This window comes from Euprymna scolopes, chromosome 19 (assembly GCF_053919585.1).
Source record: "Euprymna scolopes isolate OS-2025 chromosome 19, ASM5391958v1, whole genome shotgun sequence".
NCBI classification, from domain to species: Eukaryota; Metazoa; Mollusca; class Cephalopoda; order Sepiida; family Sepiolidae; genus Euprymna; species Euprymna scolopes.
The window spans coordinates 76,422,396-76,443,658 of NC_136500.1; the positions used below are offsets into that span (position 1 = coordinate 76,422,396).

At 31.0% G+C, this 21,263-nt stretch overlaps 1 protein-coding gene across 2 annotated transcripts in view; it reads right to left on the reverse strand.

Moving 5' to 3' along the window:
- Positions 1 to 21,263, reverse strand: part of LOC145239766 (inactive phospholipase C-like protein 1) — a 162,890-nt gene that overhangs the window by 90,469 nt on the left and 51,158 nt on the right. For both annotated transcript variants that reach the window (XM_080103196.1, XM_080103195.1), the window contains exon 3: positions 9,962 to 10,001. In XM_080103196.1, coding sequence (XP_079959322.1) covers positions 9,962 to 10,001 — 40 coding nt within the window. The remainder of the gene's footprint in view (positions 1 to 9,961; positions 10,002 to 21,263) is intronic.

Here is a 21,263-nt window from a genome sequence, read left to right on the forward strand (position 1 = left end):
TTGTACGATTAACTAATCTGCAAAAATCAGAAAAATGAATTTTTGTCAAATACTCCCTTCTCCCCACTCCCCAAATCCACAATATTTGCAAAATAAAAATGAACAACAACAAAAGACATTTCGTTTCTGAAATTTGGAGATAAGGATTGGTTATTCATATTTGGATTCTTTAAACTGATCTTAAGTGTCATTTTCACATTTCAGTTGATGTAACCACCGACCTTCTTCAGGTATATCTTGTTAAACTCAGGAATCTGCATGGAATTTTGAATTGGATTATAAAAACCGATTTTATTTATAACAGTAAATTAAACCAGTAAATGTTTTAAAATATACTAAAATATAAATAATTAGACTAATTTTTTTTCAATTTCGATACCCCACATAATTGCGATTCATGATTCAAATTAATCATGCGAAAATTACTATGTATTGAGATGTGTTGAAAAATCAATAAAGTGCTCAATTGCAGATGTTAGAACTAAAATGCAAATTACTTATTTAAAAACTATATGTCACATATTTAAAAGCTGTACCATAGTTTCATTAACATGTGGTAGCCTTTTATCGTTTAAAAGGCCGTTAAATTCCATTCAAATCATCGACTCAGAAAATGGATTTAAAAGAACACTCATTATATATATATATATATATATATATATATATATATATATAGGAAATTTATTACTGTGAGTCCAGAATGAGTTTACAAATTGTTTCAACTAGAGGAAAATCCTCAAAGAGAGGAAAAATCCAACTAGCATCATCAGAATTCATAGATGGACTAAGTTATAAAGTCAAATAAAAATGGAAAGATCGTAGATAAAAGGGAGTTAGAAAAGAAGGGGGAGTGGTGGGGAGAGGACGTTGGAGTTTAAAGTAGTAGGAGTGTATTAAAAAAGAGAGGGGTTTATAATTAAATATTAATTATGTGTAAATTCTTATATACGTGTTTTTTAACAGTTTAAACTTAAAAGACGCTACTTTTGTTGATAACGGCATAAGTAACAGTTAATTTAAAGGATCACCATGGCAACAGGTTGGAAAGTTAATGTTAGTGAAGGAACGGGTTGAAAATGGGGTTTAAAGTAATTTAGCCGGGCGGAGAGAGATTGAAAGATATTTATTGTTTATAAAATGGAAAGAAAAAGAAAAGGAAAAATAAGTTAATGAATTATACTTTACAGGTTTATTTTAATAGTGTGATGATATATATAATTAAATATAATAAATAAATTAGCCGGGCAGGTAGAAATAATACGTTACAGGTTTATTTTAATAAAATAAAATAAAATAGGTGAAGGAACGGGTTGAAAATGGGGTTTAAAGTAATTTAGCCGGGCGGAGAGAGATTGAAAGATATTTATTGTTTATAAAATGGAAAGAAAAAGAAAAGGAAAAATAAGTTAATGAATTATACTTTACAGGTTTATTTTAATAGTGTGATGATATATATAATTAAATATAATAAATAAATTAGCCGGGCAGGTAGAAATAATACGTTACAGGTTTATTTTAATAAAATAAAATAAAATAGGTGAAGGAACGGGTTGAAAATGGGGTTTAAAGTAATTTAGCCGGGCGGAGAGAGATTGAAAGATATTTATTGTTTATAAAATGGAAAGAAAAAGAAAAGGAAAAATAAGTTAATGAATTATACTTTACAGGTTTATTTTAATAGTGTGATGATATATATAATTAAATATAATAAATAAATTAGCTGGGCAGGTAGAAATAATACGTTACAGGTTTATTTTAATAAAATAAAATAAAATAGGTGAAGGAACGGGTTGAAAATGGGGTTTAAAGTAATTTAGCCGGGCGGGGAGAGATTGAAAGATATTTATTGTTTATAAAATGGAAAGAAAAAGAAAAGGAAAAATAAGTTAATGAATTATACTTTACAGGTTTATTTTAATAGTGTGATGATATATATAATTAAATATAATAAATAAATTAGCCGGGCAGGTAGAAATAATACGTTACAGGTTTATTTTAATAAAATAAAATAAAATAGGTGAAGGAACGGGTTGAAAATGGGGTTTAAAGTAAGTTAGCCGGGCGGGGAGAGATTGAAAGATATTTATAGTTTATAAAATGGAAAGAAAAAGAAAAGGAAAAATAAGTTAATGAATTATACTTTACAGGTTTATTTTAATAGTGTGATGATATATATAATTAAATATAATAAATAAATTAGCTGGGCAGGTAGAAATAATACGTTACAGGTTTATTTTAATAAAATAAAATAGGTGAAGGAACGGGTTGAAAATGGGGTTTAAAGTAATTTAGCCGGGCGGGGAGAGATTGAAAGATATTTATTGTTTATAAAATGGAAAGAAAAAGAAAAGGAAAAATAAGTTAATGAATTATACTTTACAGGTTTATTTTAATAGTGTGATGATATATATAATTAAATATAATAAATAAATTAGCCGGGCAGGTAGAAATAATACGTTACAGGTTTATTTTAATAAAATAAAATAGGTGAAGGAACGGGTTGAAAATGGGGTTTAAAGTAATTTAGCCGGGCGGGGAGAGATTGAAAGATATTTATTGTTTATAAAATGGAAAGAAAAAGAAAAGGAAAAATAAGTTAATGAATTATACTTTACAGGTTTATTTTGATAGTGTAATGATATATATAATTAAATATAATATATATATAAATAAATAGCCGGGCAGGTAGAAATTATACGTTACAGGTTTATTTTAGTGAAATAAAATAAAATAGGTGAAGGCTTAAGTAAGTAACTTAAATAATAGAAAAAAAAAACATTTTTAATAAGTAACACACAAATATAAGCACACGCATAAATATGTACAGCAAATGCACATACGTAAATGGGGGAAAAGCACATGCGTGATCACACATACATATATATATATATATATATATATATATATATATATATATATATATACATATACATATATACACAAACATACATATACAAACACATAAATTTTTTTTTATATATTTGTATTTGGTTACGTATCTTCTACATGTATTTTTGTGTGTGTGTTTTTCTGTGTGTATGTGTTTTATTCGGTGCCGGGAAAACTCGTCCCGGGAAAACTCGTCTCGGGAAAACTCGTCTCGCGAAAACTCGTCTCCGGAAAACTCGTCTCGGGAAAACTCGTCCCCTTTCGCTAGGTAGGAAAACTGGTCCCTTATTGAATAAATATCGATTGAAAACACATTTTATGATCGTTCTTGAAGGAGATATTGTTTTTTTTAAATAAACTATAGCCCCCCCATAATATTTTTTTAAAAATATTTTTACTTGTTTAATGTTTTTTTTTGTGTGTTTTTAATAAAAGCGTTTATTATGTTCATAAACGAGACCGCATATTTGTTTTTATATTAAAATAAAAAGAATTTACTTATATACTGTTGTTTATAAAAGGGTAAAATCGATTTTTCTACCTCGCCGTTTATTTGGTAAAGAAAAAAAAAACAGAAAACAAACAAAAAACATGTCGGTCGAGTGTTACAGGAGAACGAGAAATAATGCCCGGTATATCACATCTTAGGGGGTCTTGATAATCGCTAAAAAATAGAAAATTAAAGAAATTACTGAGGGAGATTTGGTTTTAAAAAGAAAATAATGAATTTTAATGTTTTTTAAAATATAATTTAGAGAAAGAAGGGGGAGATAAAACCTATATCTCCCTTCGAAAAGCAACCAACAAAAAATGAAATTAAGATTCTTGATAAACGATAGCGGAGTTTTCAATAAAATTGATTAATAAATTTATTTAGTGATTACTTTCTCTCTTAATGATTGATTTTAGAATTTTGAAGTAAAAATTTAAAAAATTAAAAATGAGTTAACGAGAGATGGCATCTCTCGCGCCAAAAAAATATTTCGCTTTTAATTTATTAGTTAATTTTTGCAAAATTTGACAGGACGACAATAAATGTTGATAATTGATAAAATCATAATTTTAAATAACGCATGAGTGCATTTGGTATGACAGAAAACAAAAACATAACAACAAAAAACTATCATAATTAAAAAACAAAACCAAAAGCGTAACGAAGAATCGAATCGCTCCCTGTTTTTTAATTTTTGGGGTTTTTTTTTTTGGTTTTTTTTATGACTCCAAAAAACATCGTTAAAATAAGAACAAAAAAAAATTTGTAATTAACTTTGTATGAACATAATAAACGCTTTAAAATAAGTTAAACCACTAAGAACTTAGCCAGTTAGGTAGAAAACGGACACTTAGAAAATCGATTTTATTTAAAAAAAAAAACAAAAAACATTAAACAAGTAAAAATATTTAAAAAAAAATATTATGGGGGGGGGCTATAGTTTATTTTAAAAAACAATATCTCCTTCAAAAACGATCATAAAATGTGTTTTCAATCGATATTTATTCAATAAGGGACCAGTTTTCCTACCTAGCGAAAGGGGACGAGTTTTCCCGAGACGAGTTTTCCGGAGACGAGTTTTCCCGAGACGAGTTTTCCCGAGACGAGTTTTCCCGGGACGAGTTTTCCTAAATTCGTTTTATTCACTTATTATAAATATCTCCCTAATAATTTTATGAATTTTATTATTTGATTAACTTACTGATATTCTTACCTATTTCTATATTAGTAAAAAAAACTTGTAACTTATAATTCATTAATTTATATTTTTCTCTTTCTCTCTTTCCTTCAACTACAACGCCTGAAAATTTAAAAATTATTTATAAAATATTTTTCAATTCCCCCCCTCCCAGCTAATTTATATTTATATGTATATATATGTATGTATATGTATATGTATATATATATGTATGTGTAAGTGTTTGCATCTGGATGTATGTGTACTTGCATATATATTTATATATGTATATATGCGTGTATTTTTACATATCTGTGTATGTGTACATATATATATTTATGTGTTTGTATATGTATGTTTGTGTATATATGTATATGTATGTATATATATATATATATATATATATATATATATATATATATATATATATATATATATATATGTGTGATCACGCATGTGCTTTTCCCCCATTTACGTATGTGCATTTGCTGTACATATTTATGCGTGTGCTTATATTTGTGTGTTACTTATTAAAAATGTTTTTTTTTTTTTCTATTATTTAAGTTACTTACTTAAGCCTTCACCTATTTTATTTTATTTCACTAAAATAAACCTGTAACGTATAATTTCTACCTGCCTGGCTATTTATTTATATATATATTATATTTAATTATATATATCATTACACTATCAAAATAAACCTGTAAAGTATAATTCATTAACTTATTTTTCCTTTTCTTTTTCTTTCCATTTTATAAACAATAAATATCTTTCAATCTCTCCCCGCCCGGATAAATTACTTTAAACCCCATTTTCAACCCGTTCCTTCACCTATTTTATTTTATTTTATTAAAATAAACCTGTAACGTATTATTTCTACCTGCCCGGCTAATTTATTTATTATATTTAATTATATATATCATCACACTATTAAAATAAACCTGTAAAGTATAATTCATTAACTTATTTTTCCTTTTCTTTTTCTTTCCATTTTATAAACAATAAATATCTTTCAATCTCTCCCCGCCCGGCTAAATTACTTTAAACCCCATTTTCAACCCGTTCCTTCACCTATTTTATTTTATTTTATTAAAATAAACCTGTAACGTATTATTTCTACCTGCCCAGCTAATTTATTTATTATATTTAATTATATATATCATCACACTATTAAAATAAACCTGTAAAGTATAATTCATTAACTTATTTTTCCTTTTCTTTTTCTTTCCATTTTATAAACAATAAATATCTTTCAATCTCTCCCCGCCCGGCTAAATTACTTTAAACCCCATTTTCAACCCGTTCCTTCACTAACATTAACTTTCCAACCTGTTGCCATGGTGATCCTTTAAATTAACTGTTACTTATGCCGTTATCAACAAAAGTAGCGTCTTTTAAGTTTAAACTGTTAAAAAACACGTATATAAGAATTTACACATAATTAATATTTAATTATAAACCCCTCTCTTTTTTAATGCACTCCTACTACTTTAAACTCCAACGTCCTCTCCCCACCACTCCCCCTTCTTTTCTAACTCCCTTTTATCTACGATCTTTCCATTTTTATTTGACTTTATAACTTAGTCCATCTATGAATTCTGATGATGCTAGTTGGATTTTTCCTCTCTTTGAGGATTTTCCTCTAGTTGAAACAATTTGTAAACTCATTCTGGACTCACAGTAATAAATTTCCTATATACTGCTCTGACTACACATTGAGCACTTTAGTCCGGTTTTTTTTACCACTGGTAAATATATATATATATATATATATATATATATATATATATATATATATATATATATATATATATATATGTGTGTGTGTCTTAAGTTTTTAACCTTTAAAACTATGCAAAAAATTACTTTTTATCATTCGTTAAAAAACCATCTAGTCAGTAAGTCATTTAATCACCTGCAATCACTGCATCAACTCTCTCGAATTTACTATAATATCAATTTTTTTTATTTTTCAAGGGATCATCAGTTGTTTACCATGAAACACTGTTTCGGGGATTTAAAAACAAAACAGTATATTACATCATGGCTCCCCAGCAGTGTTGATCAAACACCACCACCCTTAATCTTAGGAAGAAGACTGTTACAAACATTTGATCAAATTTCCTATTCTTAATTGCAATTACTAACCTTTTCATAGTATAAAAATGAATTTATATATATATATATATATATATATATATATATATATATATTTTTTTTACACACACACAAAGCACTAATAGTTTTGTTTGCTTCCGGCTATCACTTTTCTCTCTCTTTCCCCCTTTACTTTTTTATCTTTTCTTTATATCTATACGTCTTCTTTTCTTCATAATATGCCCCCTTCCATTCATTCCCTTCCACCCTTTCTTTCTCTACTTTTTTGTCTTACTTTCGGATACTTAATTTACAGAAGAATGAAAATAAAAAAGAATAAAAAACACAATGAATATAAGCCTTCATGTCACCGCCCCCTTCCGAACAAAAAAAGAAATTGTTGAAGGAAATAAAAACCAAATGCAAAAAGATCATTGCAAATCAAATCAAATCTCATCCAGGGGGAGGAGGGGGCTAGGATTAGTCACACTGAATTACCTACTTTATACGATGGAAACATTAAAAAAAAAAGAAAAAGAAAAAAAGCCTGCTCAAATGCGCATATCAGTACATGCACCAAATTGGCTTAACAATATCAAACACTAGTGGTTATCCAGTTAACCATTCTGTCAAATTTTTCAGGGGTTTCCCTCCCACCCCTATATTAAAACACTCATAAAAACCATAACAGTAATCACTTCCCCCCTTTCCCTATTTCCCCTCGTTTGAGGAAAAAGATAAAAAGAGAATTTGTATACAGAAAAAATTAAAAAAAAGAAAAATAAATAAATGAAATTACATAGGGACAAAATTACAGAGACTGACATTTGATGAAAGCGAAAATATCGGACAATATGATATAATTAATGACTGGAAATTCTTCCCATGCGAAATAAACATTATTCAGTTCATATGATGTTTCAATATAATTTAAACCTTCGTATATGGAAAATAAGAGAAAAGAGGTCATTACTATGGAGACTGCATTAGAAAGAAATAAAGAAAATACTGAAAACTAGAATGAGATAGCTAACTAATCGCAATTCCACCATCAAAGGCTGACCACCTGTGAACTTGAAAATTCGGCCATATTTGATAGATCTTAAACCTTTGTAGCAGTTGCATGATAAGGTTTATTTTTTTGTATGTATGTAACGTATGTATGTTGGTTGGTTGTTTTTGTTTTACGGCATATCAACCCTTTTCGGGTTATTTAATACCGAATCCAAAGATTTTGAAGAAAAATCTTTTTAATAGAATATATTTGTTGTTTTCACGTCGGTTTCTATTTAACCCATAGTTGGGACGCTAACAGGTACTACCACTCCGGGTCAGAGTGGACCTGGGAGCAATGGTAATTAAAGGGTGGCTCCACACTCCCCAAAGCCCACAAGCTGGGGCCTCACCACTGGATATAGTTTAAGGTCATATCCAGGACCCCCATTCAGGGACTTTTACCCTCTGCAGGGGGGCAGTCGGCGTATTCTAATGCCCCACCGACAGGGCCGCGTATGTATGCAACCTATGTATGTAACGTATGTAACATATGTACGTCTTCAAGATTCTGATTGATTTTTGTTCAGTTTGTTTGAAGACGTACATATGATCGATTTTCCTTTACGTTTGCGAATGTTGGACAGTAACGAATGCAGCTTCAAGTCGTTTGGAAGCAGCAGAAATATGGTTTTTAAGGAGAATTCTGAGAATATCATGGACAGAAAGGAAGACAAATGAAGACGTCATGCGTAAGGAAGAATACAGCAGATCACTACGTAATACCGTCTATGCCAGACAATTAAAGTTCTTCGACCATTTAATGCAGGAAACTTGGAAAAAAGCTTAATGTTAAAAAAAATTATTGTGAAAAAAGAGCAGAGGAAGAAAAAGCTCACTGACAGTCCCAACACGGTCACTAGAAACATGACTATAGATCTCATCATAAAGACCGAATGCAAAGGGGACTGGAGAACCATGATCATCAATGTTTGCAGTAACAGACCTGATACCTGAAGAAGAAGTACAACATCTTGTGTTAAGTTGTGGTTTGATGACCAGACTTATGCAACGGAGTAGATGACAAAATACTTCTGCACAGAATCAACATCAATCCTCTCTCAGAGTTTGCCTCCAAAGAAGGATTAGTTCCTGATAAGATTATGCAACATCTTATCCTGTTCTTCACCAGAAGTGTCACAAAAAAATTAAATTCTAGAATGCCATGTCCTGTTTTCAACAAAGTCAGCCTGCTGAACAACTCTCTTTATATTTCAGTGTTCCCTTAATAATAATATAGAATATTCCGATAGGTACAATAATAGATGTCCATGTCGAGTAACAACGACTGATAATTGAGTCGGTAAGCAATTTGCTTCAACTGACAACTACCAGTTTCATTTTTCTTTAAATATCCGTGAACCCGTAGTCACATGTTCGAGCTACTGGCAGGTCACAACATTTTAAAATAAAGTTGATTTATAGTTTAGTGGAGATGTTAGCGTTGTCGTTGGAAGATGGTAATCTATTACTTATTTAATATCGGTCAGATACATCCAGGCAGGCGCAGCTAACGCTACCAAATTGCTGTCTTCCTCCTTACAATGCAACGAATTAATCTCACCATTAAACTTTTAGATATGTAAAAACTAAAAGAAAAAAAAAGTTATTATACAGATTACATTACTTGAGAAGAAAAAATACTTATATCCCCTTTCTCTCGCTTTCTCTATCCCTTCCTTCGCTTTCTCCATCCCTTTCTCCTCCTCCCTCGCTTTCTCTATGCTATCTTCCTCCCTCGCTCTACCCCTTCCCAGATTTCTCTGGCAGATGGAAAAAAATAATGTTGATGAATGATTACAAAATACCATTAAAAATTGCTTTAAATGTTACCCCCCCCTGAATAATTCTGTTTCTGTTATTCCCCATCCCCTCCCAAAAGAATGAATTTCTTTTAAATGTCTTCTATTTTGTCCGATGCAATGGTAATATATATATATATATATATATATATATATATATATATATATATATATATATCAGCTTTGTTGGTATGTCTTGTGTAGTTTTTAATTTTTTAGCTGGACACACAAACAGACAAAATATCTGAATTTATGGTCGCCATTAAAAATACCGTAAGTCTTATTCTTTTCTTTTTCTATCAATTTCCAAACATCATTTTTCTGAACGATATTTAATCTTGGTTTTGTAAATTAACATTTAAATTGGAGAACGTAGATATTTGATTTCAACAGAAAGATCATGAAAATAATTTGAATGCAAAAGCAAGCAAAGCAAACAAAAAAGGATATGAATCTCTCATCTGGTGCAGTTCATCCATCGCTTCCGGAGCTGAAATGAAAAAAATAAAAAATAAAATATATTTCTTCAAGAATTTATATTATATATATATATATATATATATATATATATATATATATATATATATACATACATATACACACACAGTGTAACCTAGATATAAGAGATTTCTTATAGGGCCCCTAAACTCTTATATCTAGGCAGTACTTATATTCGGGTTACCTGTACATTACCACAATCTCTCTTATATCTGTCTTCATATATTCGTGTCTGCTATATCCGGGTTACACTGTATTTATATATCGCTAGAAAACAATCCCAATACCACAAGTATATTTATACAACATTCATATTATTTTATTGGTAGCATGGTACGTATTACACATGTTTCATTGAATGGTATAAATTGACCAAACAACTCATCCGAGACCTATATAAATCCATAAGAAAAATATATTTTTTGATTGAAAAGGACAATAGGTGGAAAAGGAAGTACATATTATATAATCCACATCAAATGAAAAGGAACAAAATTCTCATAAATCCACAACCCCAAGAAAAAACAGGTTGTTTTTTATTTACAGCATACAATAATTTCGGCCTACTACCAAGATAAATAAATATATGAGGTATTTTATTTGTCGAGAAAGCCATCCTCAGTGCTGCTATTAAAAAGAAGATAGCCGTCCAGACAGAAAAAAAAAAAAAACATGTTACATTTTACATTATATATTTTTTTTGCATCATATAATGTATCCAATTTTGTTTTACAATAGTTCTTTATTTACACCCATATATAAGTGATGGGACGATTCCAATATTTTTCTTGACTCTGATACGATTCCGATTCTTCTTAAATATCTAAATACTTAGGTGAAGGATTTTGTAAAAAATTATTTTTCAGATTAGCATAAAAGTCCACGTTATAAGTACATATGTATCCTTTTACAAACATAAAATACACTTCATGAGGGGGGGGGGCAAATCAATAAATTTTAATTTTTATTAATAGTTTAAAATCATTAGATATTTATCATTTTTTTTTTTTAACTAGTACCAGCAATGGAAAATTAACTTTTAAATAAAAAAATAAAACTAAATAATGAACATTTAAAGGAACCGTTTTTGGCATCAGGAAATAGGTACAAATTTCTCTGATTCAGATATCCAAAATCGTTCTAACTTTTATGATTCCCGATTCTGATTAAGTGTGCCAATGCTTATATATATATATATATATATATATATATATATATATATATGGTATACTCTCTCACTGGTTTTCACATATGAGATTCCCGTTCACCTTTGGGAAAGATGAAAGATGTAAAAGCTGTTAGCCTCTCTCTGTTCCAAAAGGCTATCATACAGAGGGTAGATGTGTAACAGAGTGCGTATGTTGGCTATATGCAAATACCGAGCTGTGTGCAAAATGACGTCACGGTAAGGAAACAGAAAAAGATTAGAGAGAGAGAGAGAGAGAGAGCAGGTTAAAGACGATCGATCATATTAAAATGTGACAACACAGCCGTAATGAGAAGTCACGCAAGGCGGGAAAATGAGAAAGTAAATGTCGTTGTTAAAAAAAAAAGGAGTCGAGTTATTACTTGTCCTATGTTCTTTGCGACGTACTCTGCTACAATGTGTTGGGTCTATGTGTGTAAATGTGTACTATGGTACAGACGGAGATCATCAGAACTGATGAAAAAAACAAAAACAAAAAAAAAAACATCAGGAGAGATGTCCCCTAAGACTTTGGTATCTAGGAGATGGACAATTCTGAATTAAAACCTGAGGATTGTTGTTCACTTTTTCTGTGGCACTAATTTTGGCACCAATACAGTGCTATCGTCAATTCCCAAATGTGTGGATGGTTCTACACAAGTGTTCACCACTCAAATCTTTTGTGTGGGTTTCTTAATTCATTTTCTAAAACGGACATGAAAAACTTAATGAGACTTTCACAAGTCCACTGAGGTGAGAAAGAAGGTGACGGGGACAGGCAAAAGATATTTTTGGGAGTCCCAAGGTGGCACTCTACACAATGGCAACATGGAGGATGATGACCATTCAATATAACATTGTGGGCAACTGTGCTGTCCATGTCCCTCATCAGTAACAGAGCATATCTATTTAAGGTTAGTACCTTTCCCTAGAGAAGGGATGATAAAAGAAGTCCTAAACATTGCTTGCCTACTTTGAAACTTAGCAGCCCACTGTAGATGTCTGGTTATCAAATAAAGCAGACAAAAAAAAAAAATGAAAAGAATCATATATACATATTCAAGCAGCAAGTCATTATCCAAGCACGACAGTTATTCCCCATTTTTTTTTTTTTTTTTTTTTTAAACTTTTCTGGTGATTTTCTTGACTTGACGAACAATTCTTTTGGTCTCAACTAGTAAATTTTGTACTTGTCTAAGCCATTTCTCTTACTCAGGGGCTTTCGATCATGTGACCGTTATCAGTGGTATTTTTTGGAAGAAGCATTGTTCATTTGATTTTATATTTTGTATCTGGCAGGGGAATATATATATATATATATATATATATATATATATATATATATATTAAAAAAAGCTTTTAGAAATGCATAGAAAAAATAAGCAGTATATGCAACTAAAAAATAAGCTCAATTTATATTGGCCATTCACAAGAAAAGTCATCAACAGAAACAGCCCCTCCCCCCTCCCCGGCATATATGTTAATATCCTTTGCTTTGGGAGATTAAGTTATATTAAAAAAAGGGGGGAAAATTATTTGTTCTTATTTGCCATAATTTGCAATTGACTAATCAAGTTACCCATGTCTTACTCGTTTCAATCTATTAATCTCACCTATTTTATATCCACTTTTGCCTCTCTATTTCTATATATATATATATATATATATTAACGGACAAAGTCCGGACTCTACTCTTGTATAAGCAATATAGCCTGAAGAGGTCTCTAGTTACTTGTAACTGGCTGAATGAAACATGCTCGTGAATGTGTAGTGGCATATAAATGCTTATGTAAACCAAATAAAAAAATATATCTTGCCCTACTTCGATATTGAGCACTCTTGTATGAACCTCATTAAAACTTCATTGGTTGCTTCACCCCTGGAAAATATTCATCTGGAATATATATATTATTTGCCATCCATTTTTCGATTTTACTTATTCAATTTCGATCTGTTCAAAGAAAATTGCTTACTTAACTGTGACTGATTTACAGAAACCTATCAGATCGGTTATTGATTTTCTGTTGACCTTTCGTATAAACACAGACAGTATTGAATGCAAATAGCGAGACATTTTCACCGACACAGGACAGAATATCGATACACGAGACATGATACAAATGCTAGAGCTGATAGTTTGTTTCTTTTCTATTAAGAAGTGCATTAAACGTTCCTTTTTTTAAATGCGTATCGCATCAAAATTTAAAAAGACATTAACGTATATGAAAAAAAAAATAGGCATTATGTATAAATATGCCAACCCAATGTTGTCCGGGATTCATTAATATCCCTCTACATATTTAGATGAAATAATTGTTAATAACAATGTGGGGAAAATTTAGTTTCCCAACAAAAAAAAAGGGTGGGGGCACTATTATTGAAGCAAAAATAAAAATTGCTTCTGTTTAGAAGAACCCCTTCCTTCACTGACCGAGGAAAAAAGAGTTGAAGTGCCAAATCAGAACAGATACTACATTTTGAAATATTTGCAGGAATATAAATATTTACATTTACAACAAATTAGGCACAAAGCTATTCAAAAGTATGGAGAGGGGAGAATGGGTGTCGTTGGTCATCTTTGACCACAAATATTAACAAATGTCTATCCTACTTCTGACTAGTCCATCTCAGTCACCAAAATACCACATTGACAATAGTCGCCCACCCTACTTAAGATATTCCCAAATTTATTTGAAATATTATTGTTCATAAACATGCATATATACAAGAGAGCTTGAATGCCTACTAGAAACTACCCTCAAGTGTCTAAGCTCTCTCTGTATAGGGGTTTGTCAGGACAACATGGCATGAGGATAATTTTTCCTACAGCAAACCCTGACTAAATATTCAAAATCACATTGTATTCACAGCACAAATAAGATCTCACTGTGGCCAACATATACTGGTTTTTATGAGAAGCTAGCCTGGGTGCCCAGCGTTGCCCGGGTGTTTAGAAGTGTGTGTTGAGCAAAAATGTAGTAGTAGGAAGGCAGGCTCGAACTCGTGACACAAAGGCGGAAAAAAAAGTGAAAGAAAATCTGACATCTTACTGCTACTCCATGAGGCAACCGGAAGTTCGGAACGTTGAAATTAAGTAAAGTCATTCCAACCAATACGATGACTTGCAAAAATGGCGATGCAAAAAAAAAAAAAGAAAAAAAAACTCCTTATAGAAAACTGCCCAGTCGAGGGTGAAGGAATTAATGTTTTTAGCCAATTTTTCGGTATTTGTCGCCTGAAGGCTCGAGTTTCAAAACAATACCAATCTCATGAAAATCTGTTGCATTTGTAGGCAGACATACAAACATACATACACACATACATTTAAACAGACAGGTGAGATTTATATAATAGATGGTTCACCTTCTCCAAGTCAAATTATGTCAAGTAACAGCACAAAGCTGGATACCTCACCAGATCAGATGAATTCTTGTCTTGGAATCTAATAAGACTAAAACACCACAGGAAAGATATACTATAGCATATTCAAATAGTTAATTGGAGAGAGGAAAATTATGTTCTCAACTTTTTTACTAACTCAGTGTTTAAGAGGTAATAGAGAACTTTAATGAAATATTTGAATATCTATGTATCTCATATAGAGATCAAGTGTTAGCTCCAAGAAAGGGGCTCCTTGATTTCTGAGAACTTCGACTGTAGTATATTGAAACAAAAATTTAACTGTAAAGAAACGGAGAGTGGGGATATATATATATATATATATATATATAAAAAAATATGGCTAGTAAGACTCTTCCAATCCTTTCTAAATAATAGATCTCCTGGTTGGTTCAGAACCGAAGACAAGTGAAGTACAACATCAGACAAGATACTACACTTTAATCCTAGCCAAAATACGAACTCATTCAGACAAAAGAGAGGTCAAATGTCATTTTTTTTTTTTTTTTTTACACAAAAAAACCTTTGCCTAACTAGTTAATATCACCAAAATACCACATTCACTTCATGGGTTTAATTCTACTTAAAAGATTCTCAATGGCTTCAATGAGATTCTATTTACAACGTTGGGGAGTTGGAAGATCTACAAACACTCAAAAGATAAATGACTTGCTGCAAAGATAAAAAAGGAAGAAACCCTTACTCAGAATCGTTACTAGATTTGTTAGATACAATGCTATTTAGATCTAACTTTGAAAATATGATCGACTTTATTTATTTATTAAATTACCTAAACTACAAAATAGAAATGGTCACAGGAAGGCTGCCCTAGTTACATAACAAACTGATCCTCCACATGAATATTAAACAATTAAGCTTAAAATAATTTTAAAATGTAGTGCTTAATTGATTCCAAAGTAAAAAAAAAATAAATCAGTAGTAACATTTTTAGAGAGAAGAGGTGTCGTATCATAAAGAAGGCCTGTCCAAGAAGTCTCTTTTATCTGCTGTCGTCGAAGCTGTTGGTAATAAGTCATGCCTAAGCAAATAAACAAATAAACAAGACGCTTCCAAAAGAAAGATTACACACTACATGTAGACATATGAGGGTTGATAATTTTTCTTAAATTATTTAATCTTTGACCTAATTGTTTGGTATTTAAAAAAAAACAAAAAGAACTGCTTTTGTTGATATATCGACATTGTATGTAAATATTAAAGTAATAAACAGATTTTAATCTTTAAAATCCATGAGGTAACACAACGTTCATTTACTTTTTACACATAAACACGCAACTTTTCTTTTTAAATTAATTCTTGTTTTTCTTTTTAATTAACACTGAATTAAATTCAGTTTCAGTATCAATCGTGTTCCTTATTTTTCTCTTTTTAAATGTATTTTTGTTAAGTTTTCTAAATCGACAGTCTGTTCGACTGATCTTCCTGTTTACGACGTGTCATGTTTAAGAGAACAGGCCTGCTTTATAGAGGTTGTGGTTGTATACATTTGTTTCTTTTTTTTTTATTCTTTATTTTTTTAAATCTTAAATAAAATTCTTCAATAAATGTATTTTAAATGGATTTCCTCATTCTTTAAATTCACTTTATCAATTATGAAAGGGAAATCTATTTAAATTTTTTTAAATTCCTTTTTTATTTTTAAACTATTTTTTTATTATGAAAACTTATTCTAAGTAAAAATTTAAATATTTTTGCATGCAGGTATCAGAAATGCATGATACAGTATTCAGTGGAGGATTACCTCCCTTTTTTTTCATGAACACTATTATTTTTACCCGATTCACTCCTCAATATCTATTTCCAATCAAAGTAAAAACAAACAGAAAATGAATACAAATCCATACATAAATAAACAAAAAATTCCAAAGTTTTATATGAGAATCAATCCTCATATAAAAATTCCTAAACTTTGGAATTTTCATCTTGGTTGTATATAAATCAACAAAATTTCAATCAATGAAAGTCAGAGTTTACATTGGTCGAACCATTGCAAAAATAACAATTAGAATAGTAGTTCAAATAATCAAAATAATACATCGAAGTACATAATTAACACTTCTACACAGCCATGGATGGCAGAACGAGAACAATCTACTGTGAATTAAATACAGGACTTATTTCAAAATTTTAAAAAGGTTTCTAAATTCAGCAAAAAGTTAAAAAAGATGTTCCTGAGGGAGGTTATATTGGCTGAAATATTGTGAAAATAACCAAGATGAGAATAGTCGTCTGAATTATTCAAAGTTTTTTAATGTAACATTTTAAACTTTTAATCTTAAGAGCATTTTAATGCATATTTTGGATTATATTATGCTAATCATAATTTCTTAATTCTCCTGACTTAAACATTCTAACTTATAACTAAAATTTATTATGAAAATCAAATCTTTGACTAGTCTATTCATATAAAAGTGGTGCTGTTCTTTTCCATTGCTCAGCCAATCATAAAAAGACAGAAAACGTGATGCAAATTGTGATTGGGTAAAACTTATCTGAAATAAAAGCTCCTTAATCAAAAAGCACAAAAACCTGGAGAAATGAAGACACTTTATGAACAATATATGGGAAAACTACTGGTTAGCTCAGTGAGATAAGCAGACAGATGAGAAAAAAAAGGACAGTGTTAGTGACTGATCAAACACAAAAAATCAGAAGACTAAGAATTATTTTCTAAATTCGATCTCCTCAAAGGGACAAAAACCTCAAAGAAAACTTTAAAGTCCCTAAACCAAGACATAGTACTAACCATATATTTTATATGTATATATGTGAAAGTATATGTTCCTTTGTTTGACAACAATCGTTGACCCCAACACTGTGTCATAGATTCCTCCTCCTTTGACTTCTCTTCACATTCTGTCCGTGCCATTGTCTCTCACACATTGGGGACTGTAAAGGGCGAGTACTAGTTCACAAGTATAAAAAATAAAACCCAAAACACAGAAAACACAAACTTCAACTTATTCCATAGTTTGGCTCGTAGTGCATATGTTACATCATTGCAGGAAACAACACTAAACACTAACATCCATATCTATGTAGTCTGTCAAAGCCTCTTTGTCATCAGTTAACGTCAGCTCATCTCAATCTGCTGAGCCACAACCTGCCTCCAAGTGTTTCAAACTAGAAACTGCCCTCAATTGTTGTAAACTCAAGACAGTACATAAACCACTCCAAACCGTCATAAATTGTCACAAAACTGGGCCAACTACTAAAATTGTCCATATACTAATTCTAAATATATTGACCCTATTTTCTGGATCTTTTGCCCCAGTCACTGTAAACACCTCGTTAACGATACTATTTTAGATGGTTTTTGTGTGCCTTGGTGAACAACTTCTTCTCCATTTTCTTTTTTACTAACCTCACTTGCTATACCTTAGTTTTGCTGATCAAATATTTTCTCTTTTTTTTTTTTGTCACTTCCTAATAATTCTTTAGGGAGGGTAGGGGGGGGGTGATGTCCATAGTATCACTTGCACTTTTTTGACTACCTATTAAGAATTATTATTATTGATTCCTATCAAGAAAACACAACCATTGCAGATGGACTTCAAACATGTAAGCCCTATAAAGCAGACCATAGATGGACTGATTTCCTTCGATTTGTCAGCCACCACTTGACTGTATTTACTATCCCCAATGTCTGTTTTGCTGTCAGTCCCAGATTTTGTATTGATGAGGACTGAACCAGACTCTCAATTTCTTAGCTAATCCCCATCTGTCATTTCACTAGCACATTTCTTCAGGTCGATATTAGCTTTTCATGCATTCAACTTAGAATTGTCATCCAATACACTTGATCAGTTCAATAATATAGACTTTCTAATGATATTCTTTATATATATATATATATATATATATATATAGATAGAGAGAGAGAGAGAGAGAGAGAGAGAGAGAGAGAGAGAGAGAGAGAATTATCAAATTCTTTGTTATTCCTGTCTCTGATTGGGCTTTTATAAAATAAAGGTCTGGTTGATTTGCATAGGAGTGAGCCATCCTTCTTTGTGTATTAGAAGGTGAACATGTTTTAACCTAGGTGTGCTTGGGTACGTTTGGCTGAATATAGGCATAACAAAGAATCTGATTGGTTAACTAATAAACTTAATACCATATGTATTTGGGTGTCATGAGCGATTGAAACATGAATGAAAAATTGTGGCCACCTCATACATTGAAACTGACGGGCGAGTCCACCATATATATATACAACTGTATGAAATAAAATGGAAAGCTGAGAAAGTTTGTCATGGCCATCTCTAACAGGCCAAGTGATCACGGTTAGAATCCTTTCAAAACTAAAATTTCTAGATTTGGTTGCTTTGTTTTATGGCATATCAACCCTTTTCAGAAAAAGTTTTTTTTAGAAAAAGTTTTTTACGCTTCAAGTTCTTTATACCTTGAAATATTTATTTATGGCGTTTGGTATGGTTGTTTTGTAGAGGAAAATTGTTTTTGTTTTTATCTTTGCAGAACATGATGAATTTCTGCACAGGGGAAGGAGAAAAACAATAGTATCAATGTTTAGAACAATTTAGGCCAGGAAGCCAGTATCTTCAGACAGTCTGATCTGGTGCTACTAGATCAATTTTTTCAGAACAATGAGAATGAAATGTTAAAAGCTAAAAAATCTGACTGATTGTAAAACTTGCCTCTAGTGAGAGACTCCAAATATGAGATCTGTTATAGAGATGACCATGGCGCCTGCTGAACTGTTTGGAAGTGACTGAATGGGAAAATTCTCCAGTGTCTCAAAGGTTTAATGGTTGCAGATTTTTTTTTTTTTCTCAAGCATGTGGTGCATGCGTTAAAATTCTCAAACACTGCTGCGTTAATGGAACGTACGTCCCTGAATTTTTGAGATGAGGATTGATTATTCATATTATTTGAGTTCTTCAAACTACAGTTCTCATCTTGAGAGCTATTTTCATGACGCTTTGGTAGATGTAACCTCCAACTTTCTTCAGGTGCATCTTATCAAACTTTTTTTTCTGTCGAATTCGAGAATTGCATGGAACTTTCAACAGAACCCTTTATTTAATCCATGGAGATAGCATGTTTTCGTTCTGTCAGCTATGACTTGGCAGAAATCCTAAGTAATTTGCAATTGTATTTTGAGCAATACCTACACTGAGAATTGAACGATCAACTTCCAGGAGAGTAACTTTACAACCGAATTTTACCAAGTACTTTATCAACTGTGCCGCATAGAGTTCCACTGTAACGATTCCACAGTCCAACGGACAGATTCCAGAGTTCAACAAGATACACCTGAAGGGGGTCGGAGGTTACATCAACCGAAACGTTGTGGAAATAACACTCAAGATGAGAACTGAAGTTTCCAAATAATACGAATAATGAAATGTATTTTGACAGCGTTCGATTATCTTACATTAAGGTTGTGTGAAAATGTGTCCGAAAAGTGTAAAAATTGTGTCAAAGTTTGCGGTGCCCACTTGAATGCTTTCTAATGTGTCTGGAATGTTCTTTTTAAAATTTGGTGGAAATTCCATTTCTAAGAAAAAGCAGATATTTCAAAATGAAATACTATGTGCATGCATATATATTATATTCTTAGCATGGGAATTTCTGACAATATATTATCTATCATGTTTTTTTTTTTTAATTATTTTAACATTACATAGATAATATCTTAAGTGTTTGGAGGACTTGTCCATCTAGTTGTACTAAAGGGCTGTGGATGACTAATATATATATATATATATATATATATATATATATATATACTAGCAGGGCTACCCGGAATTGCTCGGGGCAACACCGAGTAAGAAAATACCAACTTTGTTGGTATTTGTTTTATCGTTTTTGAGTTTATGACAGCATACAAACAACTGCCCTTTATATAATATATCATATAAGCATCTGTTTAGCTTATGTAACTATAGTTGTGCTTCTGTGATAAAACTTCAGCAGAGCTCAAAATGATTAATCATAACTGGTAATTATTTTAAGCTCTGATGAAGTGTTTTCTCTGAAACGTCTCTGCAGTTGAATAAGCCAAACAAATGTTTATATAATAAATATTTATAAATCTCTGCCTAGTATTGTGCGCTTAAAAAAAATGTTGGTTTTAAATTAATTTTATAAATACACCTGAACAGCTTCTGAATTGGAACAAAACTAAATTAACATATCAGATTTCAGGCAAATAAAGATCTCAATACCATATTGGATAGAGCTATATCAATAATAAATTATAATAAAATGTACTTAGCGTAACACTTAGCGTGCAGTTTCACAGTATCACCAATCATCAAAAGTGTATCTGATTAGCCTTTAACGTCAAATATCAATTGATTCATGTCAGACTTTAGAGACCAGTTGGGTACATTTTTGATATTCAGTGATACTGTGAAACTGCAGTAAAATGCTAAGCTAGTTACATTTTATTATCATTTATCAAATATGAACATTGGTGCTAATAGCTTGATGCTAAAATACTTGACGATTCCCTACAAGTTTTTTTAGATAATTGTCTAATGTTGGCCATTTTATTTTTGTTTTAACTTAGCAACTCTGCACTACATGTGTTTTGAATTAAATAAATGCTTTAAAATAATTTAAAACACAAAAAAACTTATCAAAGTAGGTAGAAGAGTAACTTATCTTGCTTTTGGTAACATT